Source organism: Centropristis striata, chromosome 21 (genome assembly GCF_030273125.1).
Source record: "Centropristis striata isolate RG_2023a ecotype Rhode Island chromosome 21, C.striata_1.0, whole genome shotgun sequence".
NCBI classification, from domain to species: Eukaryota; Metazoa; Chordata; class Actinopteri; order Perciformes; family Serranidae; genus Centropristis; species Centropristis striata.
This window is the reverse complement of record NC_081537.1, coordinates 7,898,400-7,920,576: the sequence shown is the minus strand read 5'-3', so window position 1 is coordinate 7,920,576 and position 22,177 is coordinate 7,898,400. Positions and strand designations below refer to the sequence as shown.

The following is a 22,177-nucleotide window of genomic DNA, read 5'->3' as shown; positions in this document are numbered from 1 at the left end:
TTTTGAGTGATTCCAATATAATCCGTATAAGTCCGTGGCTTAGAGGTTAGGAATCGGGCTGGTAACTGGAGAGTCGCCGGTTCAAATCCCGGTACTGACAGGTCTAGGACTGAAGTGCCCTTGAGCAAGGCACCTAACCCCCCTGCAAGGGCGCAGTAATGTGCTGCCCACTGCTCCTTGCATGGTGTCCTTGCACTTGTGTGTAAAAAAGGATGGGTTAAATGCAGAGGTTGAATTTCCCCATTGTGGGATAAATAAAGTAATCTTCTTCTTATACCTGAAATAATAAAAGTGTGAGGTAAAAGTGAGTATTACAGTAGGCCACCTGAAACTAGTGAACTTGATGGGTCACTCATTGAGTATATCGTACATGGTTTGCTTTTTTCTTTTTTCGTGCAGGTTCATCTGGCTCTTTGTCAGTTGAATCAATTTTGCACATACATGTGTGATGTTGCAGTTGAGTAAGAATTTTCACGACAAAGTCAAATAACTTACTTTGCTACACGACTAAATGTGTCAATGCATGTGCAGAGTTGTCTGGCTTTGGTTCTGTCACAGCATATTAAATTATCACAACAAATATATTTTTTTAAGAATATCTATGTTGTGGTGTACGTTTTGCTGTATGTATGTAGTGGTTATCACTGGTGGCAAGCAAAGTGGCAACTGTTAGTGTTGAGCCCTAGATGATTGATTGATCGGTCCCTGTGATGAATGTGGATGTATGTTTTTGCCATTTCAGGATTCTGAAATCTGGCTTTTGTTTTCATTTTACATTGTTAACAGTGATGCTTTCTTAGGCCGCATTCACACAAGAACCATTGATGTGTCGCTGAGCCACGGGGTTGTGTGGGAGTGTCACTTAAATGGCCAATTTAAGACCCCAGTGTAGCAATCTGTTTGTCCAAAAGTTCAGTGTGTATAAAGACCCTTTCAGACTGCCATTTCAAGCCGCATTTTGTACGCCTCTGTGACATTTTGCCCGAATGTCTCAAAGGTGTAATGGCTGGACCGAGTGATCCCGACTCTGTACCCCACTTCGGAGGTAGTAACAGAGGCGTTAAATTGGCGTTTGTTCTTTTAGTCAGGCGGCTTAGCTAAATAAAGGGGACACATCGGACAAAAGCACCAATTTTTTTCCACATACTCTCTATCACCATAGGTTTCAATTTTTGGTAGGAGCCACTTCATCAAGATTGCAGATAGGAGATGGCAGCCATATAAAGTCTATGAGAAATGCTCTATCTTCCAAGCCACTCAGAAGGTCAATCGTGGTGTCAAAATCTACATTTGGTGGGTCAAGGAATCATTTAAAGCTATTGAGAATATCACTAGATGATTTTTTGAGCAAATAGATATGTTCATTTTCACCCAGACTGGTAGGCAACTCGCTTCAAGTGCTGCAGCAGGGAATACTGAGTTGAAAATGTTTGGAATCTATGTTCACGGCAGAGTGCGGATTAGCTGCCATGTACACTGCAAAATAAAATCAGGGGAACGCTTTCATCTCATGTTAGATCTTGATCAACAAATTATTTACAGTGAGTCATCTAGCGATATTCTCAATAGCTTTAAATGATTCTTTGACCCAGAAAATGTAGATTTTGACAGCAAAATTGACCTTCTAAGTGGCTTGGAAGATATATTGGTTCTCATAGACTTTATATGGCTGCCATCTCCGATCTGCAATCTTGATGAAGTGGCTCCTACCAAAAATTGAAACCTATGGTTATAGAGAGCATGTGGAAAAATTTTGGTGCTTTTGTCCAGCGTGTCCCCTTTCTTCGCAAATCTGGTCCTAAGCCGCCTGACTATTTTGTTCGAAGCGGGATGAAAAACATCAAAGTGAAACATCATATAGTAAGCTGTAACATCAGAAACACGGTTCTCACTTGAGTCCAACAGTTACTGAAACATGGTCAGCAAAATGCAGAACAACTGTGCTTGAGTCTGTAGAATCTCCACAGCGGGAAACAGCATGATGGGCAGTTCTTCCACCATTATTGCTTTGAATGCACCCGCCGCTGCCGTCGCTTATTGTACACATACTGACGCTGCTCTGTTACACGCCACTACCGTCTCCTCCCACTTCGGTCTGCGATGCCAGATTGAAATGCGAATGGATGCCAACAATGCGCTGTTAGAGAATGAATGTGTTATGAATGTCCTGAGGCGAAATGCACTTTTGCAGAAACGCCATATAAAAAGGGCTTGTATCAACTTCTGTGTTGATACTTCTCTCAACAAGAGTCTCCTGGTTAAATAAAGAAACATATCCAGCTGATAAAAGGCATTGTATGTCACATTATCAGGCCTTGACACCAAAGTGCAAACTATTTTGCACTATCAACATATATTGTGGTGAGATTGTAATGTATTGAAAGGCCTTGACCCTCTCTTCTTGCATCTGTGCAAGTACAATAAACACTGTAGGTGTACAGAGAACTTTTATACTTCATAGTGATTTAAAAAAAACTCATATGCTGCTCCTTCAAGGCAACCGATAATGTTCAAAAAACTTGTTCAGACTTATTATATTTGCGCAAACCTTCAAGGATCTTGGAGAGCCATGGGAACTGTGTAAAAGTGGGTTAGTGTGGGCGTGATAATTCTACATGTGCTGCTCCGTGTCTGTCCCTGGAGATTTCTCTTCATCTAACTCTGCTTTACAGTAAACATGACTGTCACTGTTAGACTACAAGTCCTCTGGGGTTCAGCTAATGGCTTCTCTTAATGACATACACACGTACAAATGCACATAGACACACAGGTACCTACACACGCCTATCTAAAGCACTTAATGTTTGACGTTACACAAATTGCAGCTGCGCTAATGTGACATGCAAAGTATATGTACGTCCTGTCGCCTACAGTGGGGACATATGCAGATTTTTCGAAATGGATTCATGCATGTAACACGCGTGCATTTACAGTAATTAGAACACATTCATCGAAAGAACGCAGAGCAACCCAAACATGGTATTCTCTCATATGCCAATAGAGAGGGGAAATCCCCTCAAACAAACAGAGAAAGACGCAACAATAATTATCACTCCTCTGAAACAGTAGAAAGGAGTGTCTTTGTGGGATGTCAGTAGTGCTGACAGCGCCTGAGGAGCGTTCAAGAGATCACGTCTGCAGCGCTATCATTATACAGGAGGGGTTTCAAAAAGGCAGCGCACTGATCACGGGGAAGCATGCTGACAGCACATGAAAAAGGGGCGCTTGTGTATGAATTCCTTCCTGTCTTTTTTCTCCCCGATTTTTGCTCCCCCCCTAAACTGCTCACACATTATTCCTCCTCCTCTTACTTCCAGCACACGCATACACACACATATAGCAGCAGACTCTGGTAGTCAACATCAAAGTATGATGGAACGAGGCACATCATTAGCAGGAGAAGACAGAGGCGAGGGAGGATGAAATCATTTAGACGCCGCTGTGGAGAGGGAATTACTACGCCTGTCGGGATGAGGGGAACGGGGATGAGGGAGAGGCAAAGACAAGAGGGGATGAAGGAGGGGTGAAAAGGGAGAGGTGAAAGGGTACAAATGATGGGAGAATGAAAAGTCAACTTGAGCGAGGAAGATAATGAGTGGCGGTGGAACAAGAAGGGCAAAAAACAAACAAGAGGAGAGCCTCATGAGAGGAGCAGCGATGGCCTGATGATACACCAGAACGGGGTTGTCGAGGCAGAGCTGGGTGGTGGCTATTTCCTGATAATATAATATGCCTTTTCATGTCATCTTCCTTCACCAGCATCCCTCCCTGCTGTGCTCCCTAGTGCCAGCAGGCCAGGTGGCCGTGTTTGACAGGATGAACATGATAATTGCCACTACGCAGAGGGAGAACATGTGGAGCCATGACGGAGCTGACCAGGTCTGCAGTTAGGGTTGTATACTCAATAACTTCATGTTTTATAATATATATCAAAGGCTTTTCATCTGTGGCTGATCCCGCTTTGGATTTGTCTTAAAGGAAAATACTGACTTGGACTGGTTGGTGGTGATTTATCATGTCAAATGGAAAGCCCCATTTCATACAAGTTGGATCTTGTTTTAGTCGTTTTGAGCATTATTCCTGTCATAACCAGAGGTGGGGTCAAGTCATTGTTTTGCAAGACACAGGTCTCAAGTCTTTGCACCCAAGTCAAGTCCCAAGTAAAGACAAGCATGTCCCGAGTCAAGACCAAAATCAAATAGGCAAGTCCTGAGTCCAGTCCCAATTCAAGACTGACAAGTCCCAATTGAAGTCCCAATTTAAGTCCCAATTCAAGACTGACAAGTCCCAATTTAAGTCCCAATTCAAGACTGACAAGTCCCAATTGAAGTCCCAATTTAAGTCCCAATTCAAGACTGACAACTCCCAATTTAAGTCCCAATTCAAGACTGACAAGTCCCAATTTAAGTCCCAATTCAAGACTGACAAGTCCCAATTTAGGTCCCATTTCATGACTTGCCTGTCTTCACCTGGGACTTAAGTCCCAAGTTAAGTCCCAGGTGAAGACAGGCAAGTCCCAAGTCATGGAGGTTTGACATCAACTTCTCCTCAGTGTAGGTGTGAGGAAGCCTCAACCAAAATAGGAGAATATCACCTTATCAACGTTTGAGTTTTCCTATAACATATCAGTCGTCTTCGCTGCCAGCTAATCCCTGGTCACTTCATCCATGCTCCTCGGATGGTCCCATTTCCTGAGCTGGGAAGTCGTTTTCCAACTTGGGCATGTTTGTGAAACCAACAACATGGAAACTCCAAAGAAGATGTGCTGAATTTTGTTGCTCTGAGAGTTAAAGCAACACATTCATTGTGGTTTGAAGTATTTGCGTGACAAGGAAGTGCAAAGGAAAAGGATCAGTTTGAGCCATGAAATATAAATATTTTTTATTTTATTCCACATGAATGCAGCACAAATGCACTCGCAATGTTAACTTTGTTAAATTATTTTGTGTCTCTTAATTAATTAAGAGCCATTCGTTTTTCCGTAATCATGCTGACAGTCAGATAAACCGCACCGAAAACACAACCCCCTTGGCAAGGGAATGAGATCACCATCAAACAAATCCATGCTGAATTTATGTTGTATTATTAAAAGGATTTCAAGCACCAAATACTTGTTTGTTCTTCTGACCCCTTAAATAAAATAAAACATCATTAACTTGATATTACAAAGTTCTACATATCTCTTTACCTCTCTGTCTCAGAAAAACATGCAATAAAACTCACAAACACATAAACCCTCCGGGGCGTCACAGATAACCGCTCTCCCTTTCTATCCCCCAAAATGCAATTAGCCATTATGTGGCCCTCTATAATCTGCCATGTTCATTTTATTTGCCTTTGATACAGCGGGGGCTTATCTCACCAGTCTTTACACAGAGCACCGCTAACATCCCCCTGGCATCACGAAAACAAAGTCAAAGTTATCAAATCTAGCCAAAAAAATAGAAACGAAGGAGAAGTCGGAGGAAGAGAAGGGCTTCACGCCGTGCAAAGGGAGGTTAGTCATCTGAGCCCGCTGAGAAAACCTCAGAACTGATCTGGGATGTGGAGGAAACTGATGACCTTATTTTTCATCTATAAGCGTTTCTGTTTGAGAGCAAAATAGATGGACTGGGACACAGATATGAAATCTAATATCAGGTCATAATGTTGCAGAGTGTGTGTGAGTGTGTGTGTGGCTTACCATCATTGCCCTGGCTCCCCTCTCGCTTCAGCATCTGTACCGCCCCCACATACTTCTTCAACTGGACCTTCAGGACCTCATTCTCCCTGCACGAACAGACATACACAAAGCTTATAAGCAGAGACGCTTACAGTAAAGACACTACAATACAACGTATGCAAGCATTTCACACTCTTTAATGTCAAATATCCTTGTTATAATTCATGACAGAAGAGATTCAGACCAGTGCATTTAGACAAAATAATCATCTGCCTGTCACAACTTGTTGTCGCAGTATGGATTGTACCGTGGACACAATGACAAAAGGTACATGTTCTGTCCGACAACTCAGGGAGCTGCATCGAGCTGCTAACAGGAAGTTGTTTACTCTGTTTTATGACAGCATGTGGTAGAGGGAGACAGTGTGAAACTCGCTGTGACATCTTGTCACCTGAGGAACGGTGAAAATAAACACATCTGAAATCTAATCCAGGTGGTCACACTGAGGTATATTTACAGTGATGTGGCTTGACTTGCATTTCAACCTGCCTACAGCACCACGGCAGAGGCCAGTAACAGGTGGACTGTCACTGTACACTTGATAGAATCTTTAATGACTGTAATCAGATTTTCCGCACAAAAGGCAGGAAAGTCCAGGTGGACACAAACTAAAAATACACAGAGGATCAGATCATCAAAAGCAGCAGTGCAGGTGGACTGTGACACATTTTGATGTGTTTAAAAACTACATATACCAGCTGCAAAAACAGGTAATTAACTTTTGCATACAAACCCAAACAACCAGCAAACAGGTGGCAGTAGTAACATATTAAACTGGAATTAAACTTCTTTGAAGATACCTACGCAAAGAATGATTTTTTTTAAAGGGAGAGTGCACCCCAAATTAAAAAGTCCTGTAGTGCTATATATCAGTCTAGGAACCCCTCAAGGATCCCTTAAAGTACCAATAGCAAGAAATAACTTTTTTGGAGTGGAGGACTGACTGGACTTGAACACCTGCTGCGAGGCAACATCAGTGCTCAACCTCAATAATGCTTTTGTTTGTGACTGAACTGGAGCAAACACCTGCAGCCAGACTCCTTATCATTGTGGAAAACCATCCTAGAATACTGGCTGCTGGTATAGAACTAGATTGATGTGTGAGATGTTCTACATTTGCACGCAGGTGCTCAGGTGTTCACGTACCATGTTTAGGATTTTTAGACTTTCATCAGGGCAAATGTTTGACAAAAGATAAGATCTTATAAGAAAGTAGAAACTGCACAAACTCAACATACCAAAACTAGAATTACTTTTACATCCATCTATGCCCAGTGTTGTATGAAACCATTGAAGTAAACTATGCTTACTGTTGCTGCAAAGAAGCCACAATTTGTGAGAAAAAAAAAAAAAACGATGCTTCACACACATCTTCAACCGAGCAGCACAGAAGATTTATACAATCACCACAGATTCAAGGTGGGCACCCAAGATTAGTGTCATCATTTTAGTAACCGACCAAATGTGAAATAGGTGTTCCTGAGTTATGGCATTGATTAATGGACGGAAAAGTGTTTTTTGTAGAATATTATAATGTTGAAAATGAAGTAGAAGTTGACCTTTTAGGAAAAAAGAATGTGATCACTTAGTTTATCCGATTAGACATTTCATTTCACGCATGAAATTGAGTCGTTGGCCAAAAGTGTATTTTCCTAGGTCACAGTGATCCTGACCTTTGACCTCCAAAATCAGTTCATCCTTGAGTCCACATGTATGCTTGAACAAAATGTGAAGACATTCCCCCAAGGCGATCCTGAGATGTAGCATTCAGAAGAATGGCACAGACATGAGGTCAAAGAGCAGTGACCTTGATCTTTGACGACCAAAATTTAATCAGTTCATCCTTGAGTCCAAGTGGACATTTGTGCCAAATCTCAGGCCATTTCCACAAGATATTCCTGAGATATCATGCTTACAAAAATGGGACAAACTTAAGGTCACTGTGACGTTGACATTTAACCAACAAAAGACATTCCCGCAAGGCGTTCCTGAGATATAGTGCTCATGAGAATGGTACAGACAAGAGGTCACCGAGCAGTGACCTTGATCTTTGACCACTAAAATCGAATCAGTTCATCTTTGAGTCCAAGTTGATGTTTGTGCTAAATTTGAATAAATTCCCTCGTTTCTGAGATATCACTTTCAAAACATAATGCCACGTTTGTCACTGGCACGGAAGCTTAAAAAACAGATTAATCATTTCAGACAGCAGTCAGCAGATCAAACTAACAATATTAATTCATATTAGAATAAATTAAAGTGAGGAAACATTGCATAAATATGTGGGAAGCTGTAATTAAGTATAGTATTGGCAACCCTCAAACACATAAATAAACATTATCTACTCATATCAAAATCTCATAAATCTATGTGTACAGTATCCAAGAAATATCTCTATGGTAAAGTCCATTTCTGCCTCCATGCAAATATTAAAGAAGGCTGCAGTGTGTTTTGACCTCCATTTAGCAAGCAAGAGCAAGACTGACTCTCAGCATCTCAGAGATGCATTTTAAGGGCACTTGAAAATGTAATGCAGCTACATCAGATAAAGACACAGTTTGGGTAGAAGACGCAGGTTAATGGTCAGAGTTATGGCTCAGTTAAACTACGGCCCTACATTAGCGCTGCTCAGAGCAGTAGGGGTTTGTGTGTATGTTGAACAGAACCACCAAGACGGAGTGATAAAGAAACACAGTGAGAGACAGAGGCAGTCTCTTTACAAGCCTTAACCGGTTGAACATCATCGACTTTGGGGAGGAAATCAATCAGAGTTGGAGTGTGCCTTTATGCCCTTGGCAGTTAAATTTAACAGCCTTTGTCTTGCTCCGCCGCCGTCCCCCACCCCTCATTCTCCACGGGTGATTTTTGGTGCCCTGCTTATCAGCCCTCATTCCACACCAACAAAAGAGGCGCCTGCCGGGAAACCTCCTGAATCCACACGACGAGCTCTCCAAGGAGCCGTCCGCGTCGTTGTTATCAGAACCCACCCGCAGCCCAGACGCTGTTCCAGCCTGATTAAATTATAGCTAACACCCGCCGCTTGCTCTGAGTGTGCGTGTTTGTGTAGGGGCTCCGGGAGATACGCAGACATTCAGATGAGTCTCATTTCACTGAGAATACTGTGTCTGTTGTTACACCTGAAAGCAGATTACAGCATTTGACAAAATATGAGTGAAGTGGTCCGGATACTTGACTCTCAGGTAAACAACACACTTTAAACAACTGTAGAGCTTCTACTTACTGATTACTTAATTACTTTGGCACTTTTGTGGTGTGTGCTTCTATCATTCTTCAAGACAGTGATGACACTTCTCATCAAGGTGAAACATCAATCTTTAAGTTCAAACAGCTTCATGCATCCGATTTATTTGGATTCTTTACTCTGTTGTATCAGTCGACCTTTTAAAGAAATTATTAAAGCTGCACCAATCAATATTTCTACATTGAGCAGGAATCAGACACCTATGTGTTATGTTAAAGGTTTTGCTCATGGACTTAAACAGACCTAGCATGGACTGTGGACTGGGAACTGTGGAGATGCCAACTCACTTCCTGGGCACTGCCAAGCTACCATTGAGCAAGGTACCAACCCTGTAACTACTCAGGTACCACGTTTCAACCAAGGAAGTTCCAGGGCTGGTTCAGAGTCGGTTCCCTCATCGTGAAACCACTTCCTCACTATTTGACTGCCTTAGAACTGGCTCTCGGCCAGGAAACCTGGTTCCAGAGCGGCACCAACTCTTTGCTGGTCTTGAACCATGAACCACGGGCTGGGGGTGGGATTATGGTGACCAACAAGACCAACTGAAATGTGTATTATTATTAATTTTATTGAATTTGTCTAACTGCAACGTGCTTGATACAGGCTAGCATTAGCAGGTTAGCATTAGCAGGCTAGCATTAGCAGGCTAGCATTAGCAGGCTAGCATTAGCTTTCAACAAAGTCTAACATTACCATCTTACGTTCAGCGATCCTTAGCAATCAAGACAGCCAGAACGAATGTGTTGCACATGTCGTGTTGTGATACCAATGAAGGCTCACAAAGCCAGGAGCAACATTTGTAAAGAGACGATGTAGTCCGCCATTGTTGTTATTTTAGTCGCGGACAGCAGAGAAGTTTCCAGACTTATACAGTGACACAATGACGTGCCTCTCGAGTCTGTGGAAAGGCAAACCGGTTTTGAGACGGTTTACAAGTTGAACCAACTGTGAACCAGCACCACACAGCAAAAGAACTAGTTTCCCATTGGTCGATAAGGGGTAAGGGTGATGCAGCCAACCTTCATTCTGAGATCTCTCTGTGTGTAAATCAAGATAAATACTTTTTTTTTTTAATTCAAATAAAGTAGATTTTTAGTAGATTTTAGCTGGTTGTTTTGTTTTTTGGCCAAGAAATCCTCTTCAACATGCAGCTGTTTTCAGCAAAAAGAAACTCAGTGTTCCCAACACCCAGTATAGCTAGATTTGTCTGACACCAAGTAACCAAATTAGAGCCTCAAACCTGGCCAACTGTCATAAATGTAGCCAGATTTTTTCATTTTGGATGTGAAATGTTTTTTATACATGGCATATACAAATTCAGCCTTTATACATGTATACACTTAGAGCACCCCCATTCAATTCAATGGCCCTACGACTGCTTCTGGTTTGTTTAATTAGCAACGTAAATCAATAGTTATAATAATGGAAGATGGTCTTTACCATGTCCTACAAAAGGTCTTTATGTATATGAACAGATGTAAGCTTTGTAAAAGCCCTTTATCACTGAGCTTCCTAGATAATCATTTGAAAAATGAGTTGTCATAAACTTCATAAAAGGGGTCATTTGGTTTTGTCAATCACATCCAAATGTATGTAACTGCATGTGCCTTGTCAGTCTCAATAATACAGAGAGTAGTGGAGGGGGATTGATTCAGTGGAATACAGCCTAACTAACAATTTGAAGAAAAAAAGTAGTCAAAATTATCAATCATTATCATCAAGTAACATTTCCACCTGCCCAATAAAATAAAAAGGAGTCCAATTTGGGGGAAAACTGTCCAATCTGGCAAAACCAGCAGCACAAAACAGTATGTCAGCAAGTAGTGAACCTAATAATACAGATATCTGCTTCAAAAAAAGATAAAGTATATTGGATTTACATTCATCAGGCGTCCAGAAACACAACTACAAATGCATGCAAGACTTTTTTTTTTCTTTTTTTTGGCTAAAAGCGTCTTCACAGCCTGTTAAGCCTGTTCTGAAGAGGCAATAAATGCAGTTGTAAAGGCATAAGTATAGACTTCTTCACAACAGACAGGGACAGAAAAGGCACCAGTGCAACTAACAACATACAGACATATGTCAGTAACAGCACAGCTCTCTCAACTTGTAAGTGGATTGATAATCACACATGCATTTTCTGTTAATGCTTGTCAAAATTTTGTTCTATAAAATGGTCAATAATAATATAAGTCTTAATTAGTCCTGCTGATATTTTCCATCTCATTACTTTTAACGCTTCTTTTATTACTGTCATTATATTTTTATAACATTATATAAAACTCAACTGCTGTAACATTAATTATAGCACAAGAAAGCAGGTTTGGCAGGGTTATTGATCCAACATGTTAACACACTGCAACATAAACTAGCCTGCTCCATCAGTTCCGGTTTTAAAGGCTTCCAATCCATTATGTAACATAACTTCGGCTCTAACGGCTCACCACAAGATGCTGCCAATAGAAATTTATCCCCAAAAGCTCTTCAGTTAATCAAGAACACTACTGTTTGTTCAGTCTTCTTTGTTCGGTGAATCATTTATTCGCTGCAAACTTTCATTGCTCCGAATAAATGATTTTCTGAACCAACAATAGTTTTAATTTATTTTTCAGGTTACAGCCCAGTAATGAAAACAGTTTGTTGAATTATTGATCACTCTGCTGATGTAATGCCCCTGGTTTTTGCAACAGTTAAGACAGAAAACACAGCTCGACACGAAACACAAAAGGAATGTTTAAACAGGAAAAATGTCACCTTGTGAAATATAATTGATCGACCTCAGCTTTGTGAGCCAAAAAAATTAATTATCAGTAATCAGACATATCAGGCGAGCTTGTTATTAAATCTTAGATACATCATTGTAGGAGGGGATCTTTAGGGGGAGATAGCAGGTCATAGAAGCAGTACCAATAATCTGAAGCTGAAGATTCATTTTAGATGCAGCTCAGCACTGTTGAGTTTTTCTAGTCATAAATCTGTAATAAACATTATGTTTTGGCTCAGGCACCTATTGAAATGTTGAAAAGTGTGTAAGTGAGAGTGTAAACAGACGTAACATTCCCATTCTCTATTACGTCTCATAAGTTGTTGCAGTGATTTTTGAGTTGATTTGGTGCAAATTTCTGTAGAATTGATAACAATCACATCAAATTTCTCAAAAAAACAAAACAAATTAAGACACCAAGAACTTAAGGAACTCCCTAGAAAAATCAATTATGTGATTTGGTATCAAAAACTATGGCACTATTGCCATTTGAATGTTCCCTTATGTTCCTTCCCTATCGGTTGATACATACACCTGAACCATGCCTGTAGTTGCAAGTAGCTCCTTACAGGACACCCAAAACCCAAAAATGACCTGGAGCCTTATGAACTGGAATGCAATATTATGATCCTGCGATTCTCAAAAGATCTTGTGATTTTTACACGAAACCAGCTTCAATGCAAAGTAAACAAGCATCATCACACTAGTCTCAGCTTTCCATTCATACCTGATTTATGCAATGCTAAGACTGTTTATGGACCCCAAGAAAGTATGCAGAGAAAGTCAAATACAAAAGTAAAACATTTACATTGCATGGCCAAATCTTATATCTTGAGGTGAGACGTCAAGGAACCCCTTTGAAAATAGCCAGTTTTTCATTCACCAAAACTTAGCCTGACTTTTGAGCGTTCCGACCTGAAATCCGGTTATTAGGTCCGGTTTTAGATACTGATTCCAATCCCAAAGTTTTATAGTTTGATATTTGCTCATCAGAAACCGTTTTACCTGGAGATTGAACTAACCATATCACAGTTTGCAATTCAGTAGCCCTAGATTTATTGTTTATTGTTTATTGTTAAAAAGATCCCCAATAGCTGTCACCAAAAGTGGGACGAGCTAGTCTTCCTGGGGTCCACAAGACAAAACAAAAATCACTTAACAATTAAACATTGTAGACATTATTATATACGTCATCAGAAATCATTCCGAATAAGTTATTACATTCATATCTATTACATTAATTCTCACTTTCATACAGTAAATATGTTAATTCACTACTCACAAATTTAAATAGTGGATTCTCAAGTAATAATTAAAAGATACTTTACTATTCAGTTCACGTATATTCAGTGGGCAATTATTCCAATAACTGATAGCACGATAAATAACTGTTCTCTTTAAGGCATTTGATTTTGGACATGGTAACATCATCTGACCACCATTAGCTGACCTTGTCACATAAGAATGAACCTGATCACATCTGACAATTTGGTTATATAAGAAAACAGGTTGAAAAGAATAGACAGTGTTTCTAAAAAATTTTGTTGTATTGCACGCCAACCTGTACTCTACCATTAACCAGGAAAGTTGACGGTGCATACTGATAGTGTTTGTTCTTATGGAACAATGTAAAACCAACCTGGCAGCTCTGTTCTGGGCAGTTTGTAAATTTAACCATTTAACCATATGTATGTTTAAACCAGTGCCACCTCTGGTATAAAAAAAAGAATCTGATACAATAACCATAAGACAAAGTTCTCAATATCATTACACTGTAGATCACAACGACATTATGACATGCATCTACAGTTTAAGCGGTCTTGAGGGAAATATGTGAAAGTGTACACAGGCTGCTGTCAGCTGATATGACTGGAGCTGTCAGTGGGACGGTGTAAATAAGCAAATGTCCTCAGCCTAACCTGCTCGGTACATTTTCAAATTCAATTTTCGAGCAGACTGATAAAACAGGACCTGGAGTTGTTAAGGACCCCCTCTATGCTGGAGTGGCTTCTCTCGGGTCGTACATGTGCGAAATCCAACACACAACTTTATGTTTTACCCCCATTAACCTGCTCAACGTCTCCAGACATAACATTTTCTTCCTTTTTCATGTATTATGTGTGCTTCCATTTATTGTGGTAATGTATGCCTTGCTCCCATCAAGTATCACTTAATACAAGTCCTGTCACGGTCTTAATTTGACACTTCCCTTTAGGGAAGCATTTTATTGATTAACCCCCCAGTGTGTGTAAAGGCCTTGTTTCATCAACTGCCAATAGTTCTACACTACCGGTCAAAAGTTTTAGAACACCCTAATTTTTCCAGTTTTTTATTGAAATTCAAGCAGTTCAAGTCAAATGAACAGCTTGAAAGGGTACGAAGGTAAGTGGTGAACTGCCAGAGGTAAATAAAAAAAGGTAAGGTTAACCAAAACTGAAAAATAATGTACATTTCAGAATTATACAAGTAGGCCTTTTTCAGGGAACAAGAAATGGGTTAACAACTTAACTATGGAGTCTTGGGCTATTTTGTCCATTTTTCAATTATTTTCATGTCTTTTTTTGGTCATTTTGTGTCTTTTTTTTAGTCATTTTGTGTCTTTTGGTGTCTTTTTTTGGTCATTTTGTGTCTTTTTTTAGTCATTTTGTGTCTTTTGGTGTCTTTTTTGTCATTTTGTGTCTCTTTTTAGTCATTTTGTGTCTTTTGGTGTCTTTTTTGTCATTTTGTGTCTTTTTTTAGTCCTTTAGTCCAACATAAAATGTGATTTTGAATCTTTGTTTACTTTAAAAAAACTATCATGCTCAATAAAGAATTTAAATGTTGCAAATGTGCATTAATTTCAGAGTACACTGAGACATTAAACTGCATCATTTTCAATCAAATTCTGGAAAAGTTGGTGTGTTCTAAAACTTTTGACCAGTAGTGTACATCTTCAACAAACTAGTTATACAGAGTTATAGTTTGGTACTTGGTTCAGACTACGAAGCATTCATGGTGTTGTTTTATAATCCTTATAAGTAGGCGCCAACTCATAACTCTTGGCTACAGTATAGTGTAGGTTTTAAGGTGACGTCCGTTATACACCGGGTTTTCAGGTTGAACCCTTTATTTGCAGTGTGATGGCTCAAAGCTTTTTTTTCCACCATGTAATATTTATGTTTTGTATGAAAGTACTCGAGACTAAAAATACAAACAGCCCAGCTTCATGATGGCACAAGAGAAAAAGTCAGGGGATCACCAAAGTCACAAAGACACATCACCAGGAGACCATGAATAGACGAACAAACATTTTTGACATGCTGATGTTGCTAGATCAAAAGTCAGGGGATCAGCAGTGTCATGAGGGTTCATCCTCTGGGCACCATGAACATCTGTACCAAATTGAATGGAAATGTTTCTTCTTCTTCTTCTTTCCTATGTTGTTAATCCTCTCGGGACCACTTAGATTTCTCTCAACCAAACTACTTTTATTTGCACTGTGCTAGTGACTGAATTTCCCTAGGGTAAAGGAAATCATTACTGATAATATTTTATATTCTGCTTAATATATCTGAAACAGTGAACGAACAGGTTTTTTTTTTTAAATTTCACTTACATATTTTAATCATCTACCGCCTTTTTATAGCCTGCATTTATTGTCAGTTTGCCCTTTTTTTAATGTGTTTTATTTTATTGTGAAGCTCTTTAAGGATCCATCTCATATATGAAAAGTGCTCTATCAATAAAGTTTATTATTATTAGAATGAAACTGCCATGCACACACAGTGTTTAAATTGCATCCATACATTTAAATAGCTGTATGCTTATTAAATACCCACTTACGGCTATATTTCTGTGTTGCATTCGCTTCCTCAAAGCCTCTGGCAAGTCCATCATTACAAACTCAATTTCGTGGACAACCATTATTCAAACCCACAGGACAGAATGTGAATGATGGATACCAAACAAATCTAAACTACAAAACCCCCTGGGGAGAGACAACATACAATTTTCTCTTCCCTAAAACTGTAGCAGGAAACTGCAGCTTTGGCTCTCTGTTAATGCTTTCCAATTGAGAGTGATCCATTAAGTTGCCTCTACTGAATGTCGGATCGCTGGAAATGTGGAGTGTTTGAAAGTCATCTGAAACTCTAAGTGTCTACTTTGCCTTGAGGGACATTAAAGTTTTAAATGACTGGGCCCAAACTGAAGTACTTGCTCGACATTTCTGTTGCAAAAACTGCAACCTGCGTCCAGCTGATATGGGACGACAAAAACCATCAAAAAATATGTCTTTAACTAGCCATTTTTCTTTGTCGAAGGCATGAGGGGACAGTGTCTGATCAGTTCTGACAATTGTGCTCAAAGTTTGCAGGTCAGGTCAGGTTTGAGAGGTTGATTAAACACATATTTTTGCATGTTGTTCAGTGTGGATTGGCTCGTATAACGAACCTGGTAGATGTGACTGAATGCCATATCACTAATGAGCACAGCTGGGAGGAATCCGAAGCTGTATTCTTCATCATTTTTGACATTTGACACAGGAATAAGACCAAAACTAACTAAATAAAAAAAGAACACTGGTTTAAAGAAAGGCATTTTGACTGAAATCTAATTACTTTTTGTCAACAACAAAAAATGACAACTGGACATAACCTTTTGAGGTGTCGTTAAATAAAACAGGGCTAAAACTATGAAGAATAAAATTACTAAAATGTGAAAATCGTATTGACAAATCCGGGGAAGTACCGGCTGTTGCTGTTACTGTGGTGGCGTCTTCCACAATATGTAATGAACGAGTGAATGCAAGCTGTGCTGAGAGGTGTAGAATTACCATGTTAACCTTTGTGTGAAACATTACTTTTGACAACGATGTTAAAAAGTCTTTCAGCAAGTAACGTTAGCTTACCTAACATTAGCTTGAATGTTACCTTATAACGTATAACTTAACATTAGCTTAAATGTTAACGTATAACTTAAAGCTGGCTAACTTAACAGAGCTTAGCTAGCTAAAATTGGTGAGCTTACTCTCTAATGGTCCACAGAATAAATTTACTTAATCAACTAACGGTGCTGTTTGCTAACAGAATTGTCAAGGAGGCTCCTTCTTTCAATTCAAAGTCAATGGAGGTGTGAGTTAACTCTGTTTCCATGATGTTAGCTGGTGACTCTGAGCTGGTGGCCTCTGTGGTTGCTTATAGTGACAGCAGCCATTAGAAAACACAAACAGAGCATGTAGGTGTCCTTGTACAAGCCTTCCGTGTTACTGTAATCAATTGAAAATACAAAACTCATCTCTGTTTATTATCCAGGCCAATCAAGTTACTATGAGTAACCACAAAGGCATTCGGTTGAAAGTCACTCGTTTAAACGAAAGCCTGGCTGTCCTGTTTAGTGGGAGCAGAGCCGGCCCCAGCCTCCATGGGGCCCTAAGCAGAATTCAATTTTGGGGCCCGCTATTTCTGCCAATAATATTGATTGTTGATCATTCACACACCTACTATAAACTCATTGCGGCTCTAGCAGTGTTGTTTACATTATCATTTGTCAGCCTGATATGTCTTCACACATTTATGAGGGTGGCCCAGTTAATAACATAAATAGTACTAATGAATGAATGATGTCCAGGGTGTCACATGGTTTTTAATCTCAAAATGTAGCATATTCAACTAGAAGAAGAGAAGAGTGAGCTAGGGTTGATTTACACATAGTTCCAAATGGTAAAACATTATATAAAAACTACATTATATATATTTAGGTAAAAGTGGCATCTGGTTCATTATTTTTGGCTTAAAAAAACTGCAACAGCAATGTGCGAAAATAAAATGTAGTACAAGAACAACAATAAAGTGCAACAACAAATAAAATCACTAAGAAATATCTATCTATATATATCATATCACATCTTTACTTCTTGAATAAGTCAACCAGTCCGCTTGACTTTTTCCCTATTGACTAACTGTCTACAGGTATAGTGACATACCCTTTTGGGGAATCTGAGAGGAATAATAAATATATTTTTGAATTGCTCTTGGGGGCCCCCTAGTGGCCATGGGGCCCTAAGCAGTCGCTTAGATCGCTTATGCCTTGGGTCGGCTCTGAGTGGGAGTCAATGATGTCTACATTTTATGCCAATGTTTGCAATCAATTCGCTGAGAAAATCCATCATTCAGTCAAAAATGTCATTGTCACTGTCAGCAGCTGACAAGACCTGCCCCGGCAGTAATGGCAGCGCCGCTACATGCCTCAACACACAAAGCGGTCGCCAGATTTCATCTACTCACTATGTTGGGTAATAAAATTGTTGAAGAAGTAATTTCATTTTCTTCCACGTGAGAGACAAGTGGGAGCAGTGTTTGTGCACGAAGAGATGTTTTAATAGAGTTTTTGTGTACAAAAGGAACACAAGAGAAAGAAAAGCTGTCTGCTTTTGAGATACTTTTTTTTTTAAAAGTGTTTTGTGTGCAAATAAAGGAGATTGTGAAAGAGTGGGATACTGTGTGCTTTCCAGAGATAAAAAACTGTAAATATTTTGTGTGAAAGAGACAAATCTAGTGGCAGCTACAACATTTATGAAAAAAGGCACATACTGTAAGAGAATATTAGAAAGAAAGGAAGAGTGTAGGATTTTATCTTCTGTTGAAGCACGGGCGAAAAAGTATCTCAAGAGGGAAGCTTAAACTTAAAGTACACGCAGTAATTACTTAAGTTGAAAGAAGCCCTGGGGTGATTTTTTCCACTCTCTTGTACCCCCACCCTTTTTTTATCATCCCTTTTGCTCTGTAGTCGTCTTAATGTGCAATAAACAAAGCTAAATTGGCTGTTTTTCAGGTATGATCTGGTTTTGTTTGGAAGTAGTAAATGAGAGGTACAAAGACGCCTTCAGAGACAGACAGCTCAGAACTGGGTAATGCTCCTGAGTGCAATTTACTGCTCAGCCTCTCTGAGAAAAAAAAAAATGACTTCAAGCATACACTCTTGTGTCACAATTCCAAAGGCTCAATGCCCAAAGCTGTGTAAACGTGAACACACACATATATCTCCACACTCAGGCAGAACAAGGCAACGGGGTTGTTAAAGCTTCCAACATGGAAGGAGAAAGCCCCCCTTTGGGCAGAGTGACATAATTGACTTCCCACAGAAAGAAAAACGGCGAGCCTCCCAACAAGTAAACTAGGCAAACTTCACAGCCGCTCTCCCTGACACTTCTTAGATCAGCTGCACCAGACTGCCTGCAGAAAAGACGGCAGCTCCGCCAGCTAAGAAAAAGGCATCTGCTCTTGTTCTTGTGTGTGTGTGTGTGTGTGTGTGTGTGTGTGTGTGTGTGTGAGTGTGTGTGTGTGTGCGTATGCGTCCGCCTGTCCAACCACCCCCTCTCCCAGTGACGAGGTACCACTTCCTGGCCCGGGCCCACTCGACTGGCTGCTTTCCCATCTTCCTGCTGCGAGAGGCCTGCTTTCTGCTCTGCCAACTGACGTCTAAAAAGGGGGACAAGAAGTAGTCCGGGGGAAAGAAAGAGAGAGCGTGTGTGTGTGTGTGTGTGTGTGTGTGTGTGTGTGTGTGTGTGTGTGTGTGTGTTTTAGTTTCAGACATTTATCTTTAAAGCAACAGTCTTCTTATGACACCATGTCTGTCATCATGAGCATAAAGGAAATAAAAGGCGCTGTATGATGAAGATGCTGAGACGTGAGGACAGATATCATGTAGAATTTGGCTTAACATGAAATAAAGTAGGACTGGGTGATTTGTATTCAGTCACGCCTTGTGCATGTGCACAATATACAAACAGAACTGAGACCCACTCAGAACAAGATTGCTAATTATCACTAGTAGTGGTCAAAAATGTTACAGTACATTAAGATCCAATACATTAAAATCCTTTGGCGGTCTACATAATTAGCAAAATAGGTTGGTAACAAGCATAATTGAAAAAAGGTATTTCTACAAAAATCTGATCAAATTATGCTGTTTTGCATTTTGCAGAAAAGTTTTCCAAATCTAAATGTACAAATTTAGTGTTAAGTAAGATAATATACGCGTCAGTGAAACCATATAGACTAACCGGCCACTTTATCAGCTAGCAAGGTGTACCTAATGAAGTGTTGGTGTGGTCTTCAGCTGCCTCAAGGTATTCAGAGTCTTCTTCATAGCTTGGTTGTAACAGTTGGTTATTTGAGTTATTGTTGCCTTTCTATCATGTCTAACCAGTCTGGCCATTCTCCTCTGACCTCTGGCATCAACAAGGCTTTTTGGCCCGCTGGATATTTTCTCTTTTTCGGACCATTCTCTGTAAACCCTAGAGATGGTTGTGCGTGAAAATCTTAGAAGATCGGCTTTGAACTTCAGCAACTCATCTTCACCATGTCTACATGCATAAATGCTAGGGCTGGGCAATATGGCCCTAAAAGAATATCACGATATTTCAGGCTATTTTTGCGATAACGATATTCTTGACGATATTAGGAAATACTTATAAAGATATAGAAAATATGATTTTTTTTAAGTCTGTATAAATAAATAAAAATCTAAAATGTAGTGTGAAGTGCACATCTCAGCAATTGCCAAATACAAAAAAAATGACTCTTGAGTATGAGCAAATAATAAAAATAACCATTTAGGGGTTTCGGGGGGCATATTTTAATGACATTTTGTAAAGCAGAATAAAGGTTCTTGTATGTTTTATTTAAGGCATCTTATTTTGACAGTCTTCTTGTAAGTTCTGTGGTGGATTCTGCTAACACACCGTGCTCTTATTTTGAAAGCTGCATGTGCTTAGCTACAGAGAGTAAGTAGCTTTTTGTAATTAAAACAACTTTAATTGTTAGCCTTACACCACTACATCAAGAAGTAGGAATGTTGCCAATATCATGACATGCACTTTTTTTAACCATAAAAAAAATATGCCGATAATATCTTGAACGATACGATATGGCACACCCCTAATAAATGCATTGAGTTGCTGCTCTGTGATTGGCTGAAAATCGGGCCGAGATTTTTTCTGTAATCTTGCTGACAATTGGACAAACCAACCAACAAACGTTATACCACCATGCTGATATTGAGGCGTTTCATTTCCCACCAGTGGAACGTTCAGCGAACAGTTGACTACAAACGCTCTGAGGACGTTGCAGCGCACGTGTCCATCTCTGAACCAAGTGGTGAGATTGGTCTGACGTGGCGTGTGCACAGGAACATGCATGAGGACTGTAACATGTGTGCTCTGGATTTCTCCGGCCTGGTAGAATGTAAGGGTGATGATGTGGGCTGCGATGTGTCAATGTGTGAGTGAGAGTCTTACATGTTGATGTTATATTTAGATTTGCGTGTGAGTAAGGGTCCTGCTGTACATCTGAGTTTTGTGTGTGAGTAACTCGGTAAGTGAGCAGCTGCTCGTTTTAGCCCACTCCCCTCTGCCGGAGTCTACGTCAGCCGAAATCTATCTATGGCGGCTCGCTCATCCTCTGCCACCCCCATATACAGCCGGGCTCAAGACACACACACGCCACTTCCTGGGGTTTGGGTGCTGCTCCACCAGACAAGTAGTACTACTAGGAGAAGCAGATGACTGGCGGCATCTTTCTCAAACAGCGGGGACCATCTGGTGCTGAAGATAAACATTTAACCTGGAATTGTCCACTTTCAGCAAAGTGATTCCTGTCAAAGTTAGTGCCGGTTAAACAATCTGTCGAAATAACATTGAAATTAACTCGAAAGCCCTTTTGGCTAGCTGTCAGTCAACGGGCGATCCGACCGTCCTTTCAAGTGTTAAGAAGTTACTGTTTGGTGTCAGATTTTATGTCAGGCTTACAGACTCCCAATTCAGTGAATCACAAAGAATTGTGGGATTCATAGCAACCGTTGCCAGTAGCCTCTTTCACTGAATGATGCTGACAGCTTCCAGCCCTCATTCAGTGGCTAGCTGCTCCTTCGGTGGTATTTATAGCCCGCTATTGATTGAGACAGATTTGGCGAAGAAGGAAAAGCAGCACTTGAGATTTAGCGGCGGACTATAGAATAAGCTTTGTGTGTGCATTTGGTTGTGTGGAACTGTATGTGACTGTACGGCGCCTGCAGAGAGAGCGAGGCAGTCACGAGGCTATCAGTTGTTCCTTCAACACTCTCTCTTTAACATTTCAGCTCCATTAAATTGTTCCGTGTGAACATGACAATCATCACACATTCAAAAGCGCCGTCAGCGGCTGCACCGTCCTCGACAAACTTATCAGCCTCAGCGGTCCCTACACACTTAACTTCAGTCGATCAATCCTAGCTGGTGGCTTGACTTACTGGAGGAGGCTACTATCTGAACGCAGCCTTGCTGAGGCTTTCTGTTTTGACTGCTGAAGGATGACTAATCCTCTATTTAAAGGGCTCAGGGCTCAAGTGAAAACTTCTGGAATACAGGCAATCAATCGTTAATGCTGAGGGAAACTGTAGGTGGTCACTTATT

At 40.2% G+C, this 22,177-nt stretch overlaps 1 protein-coding gene across 1 annotated transcript in view; it reads right to left on the bottom strand.

Annotated features, from left to right (window-relative positions):
* The window catches only part of snx29 (sorting nexin 29), a 225,082-nt gene that overhangs the window by 160,420 nt on the left and 42,485 nt on the right, over positions 1–22,177 (bottom strand). Inside the window, exon 14 of the mRNA XM_059324471.1 lies at positions 5,684–5,769. Coding sequence (XP_059180454.1) covers positions 5,684–5,769 — 86 coding nt within the window. The remainder of the gene's footprint in view (positions 1–5,683; positions 5,770–22,177) is intronic.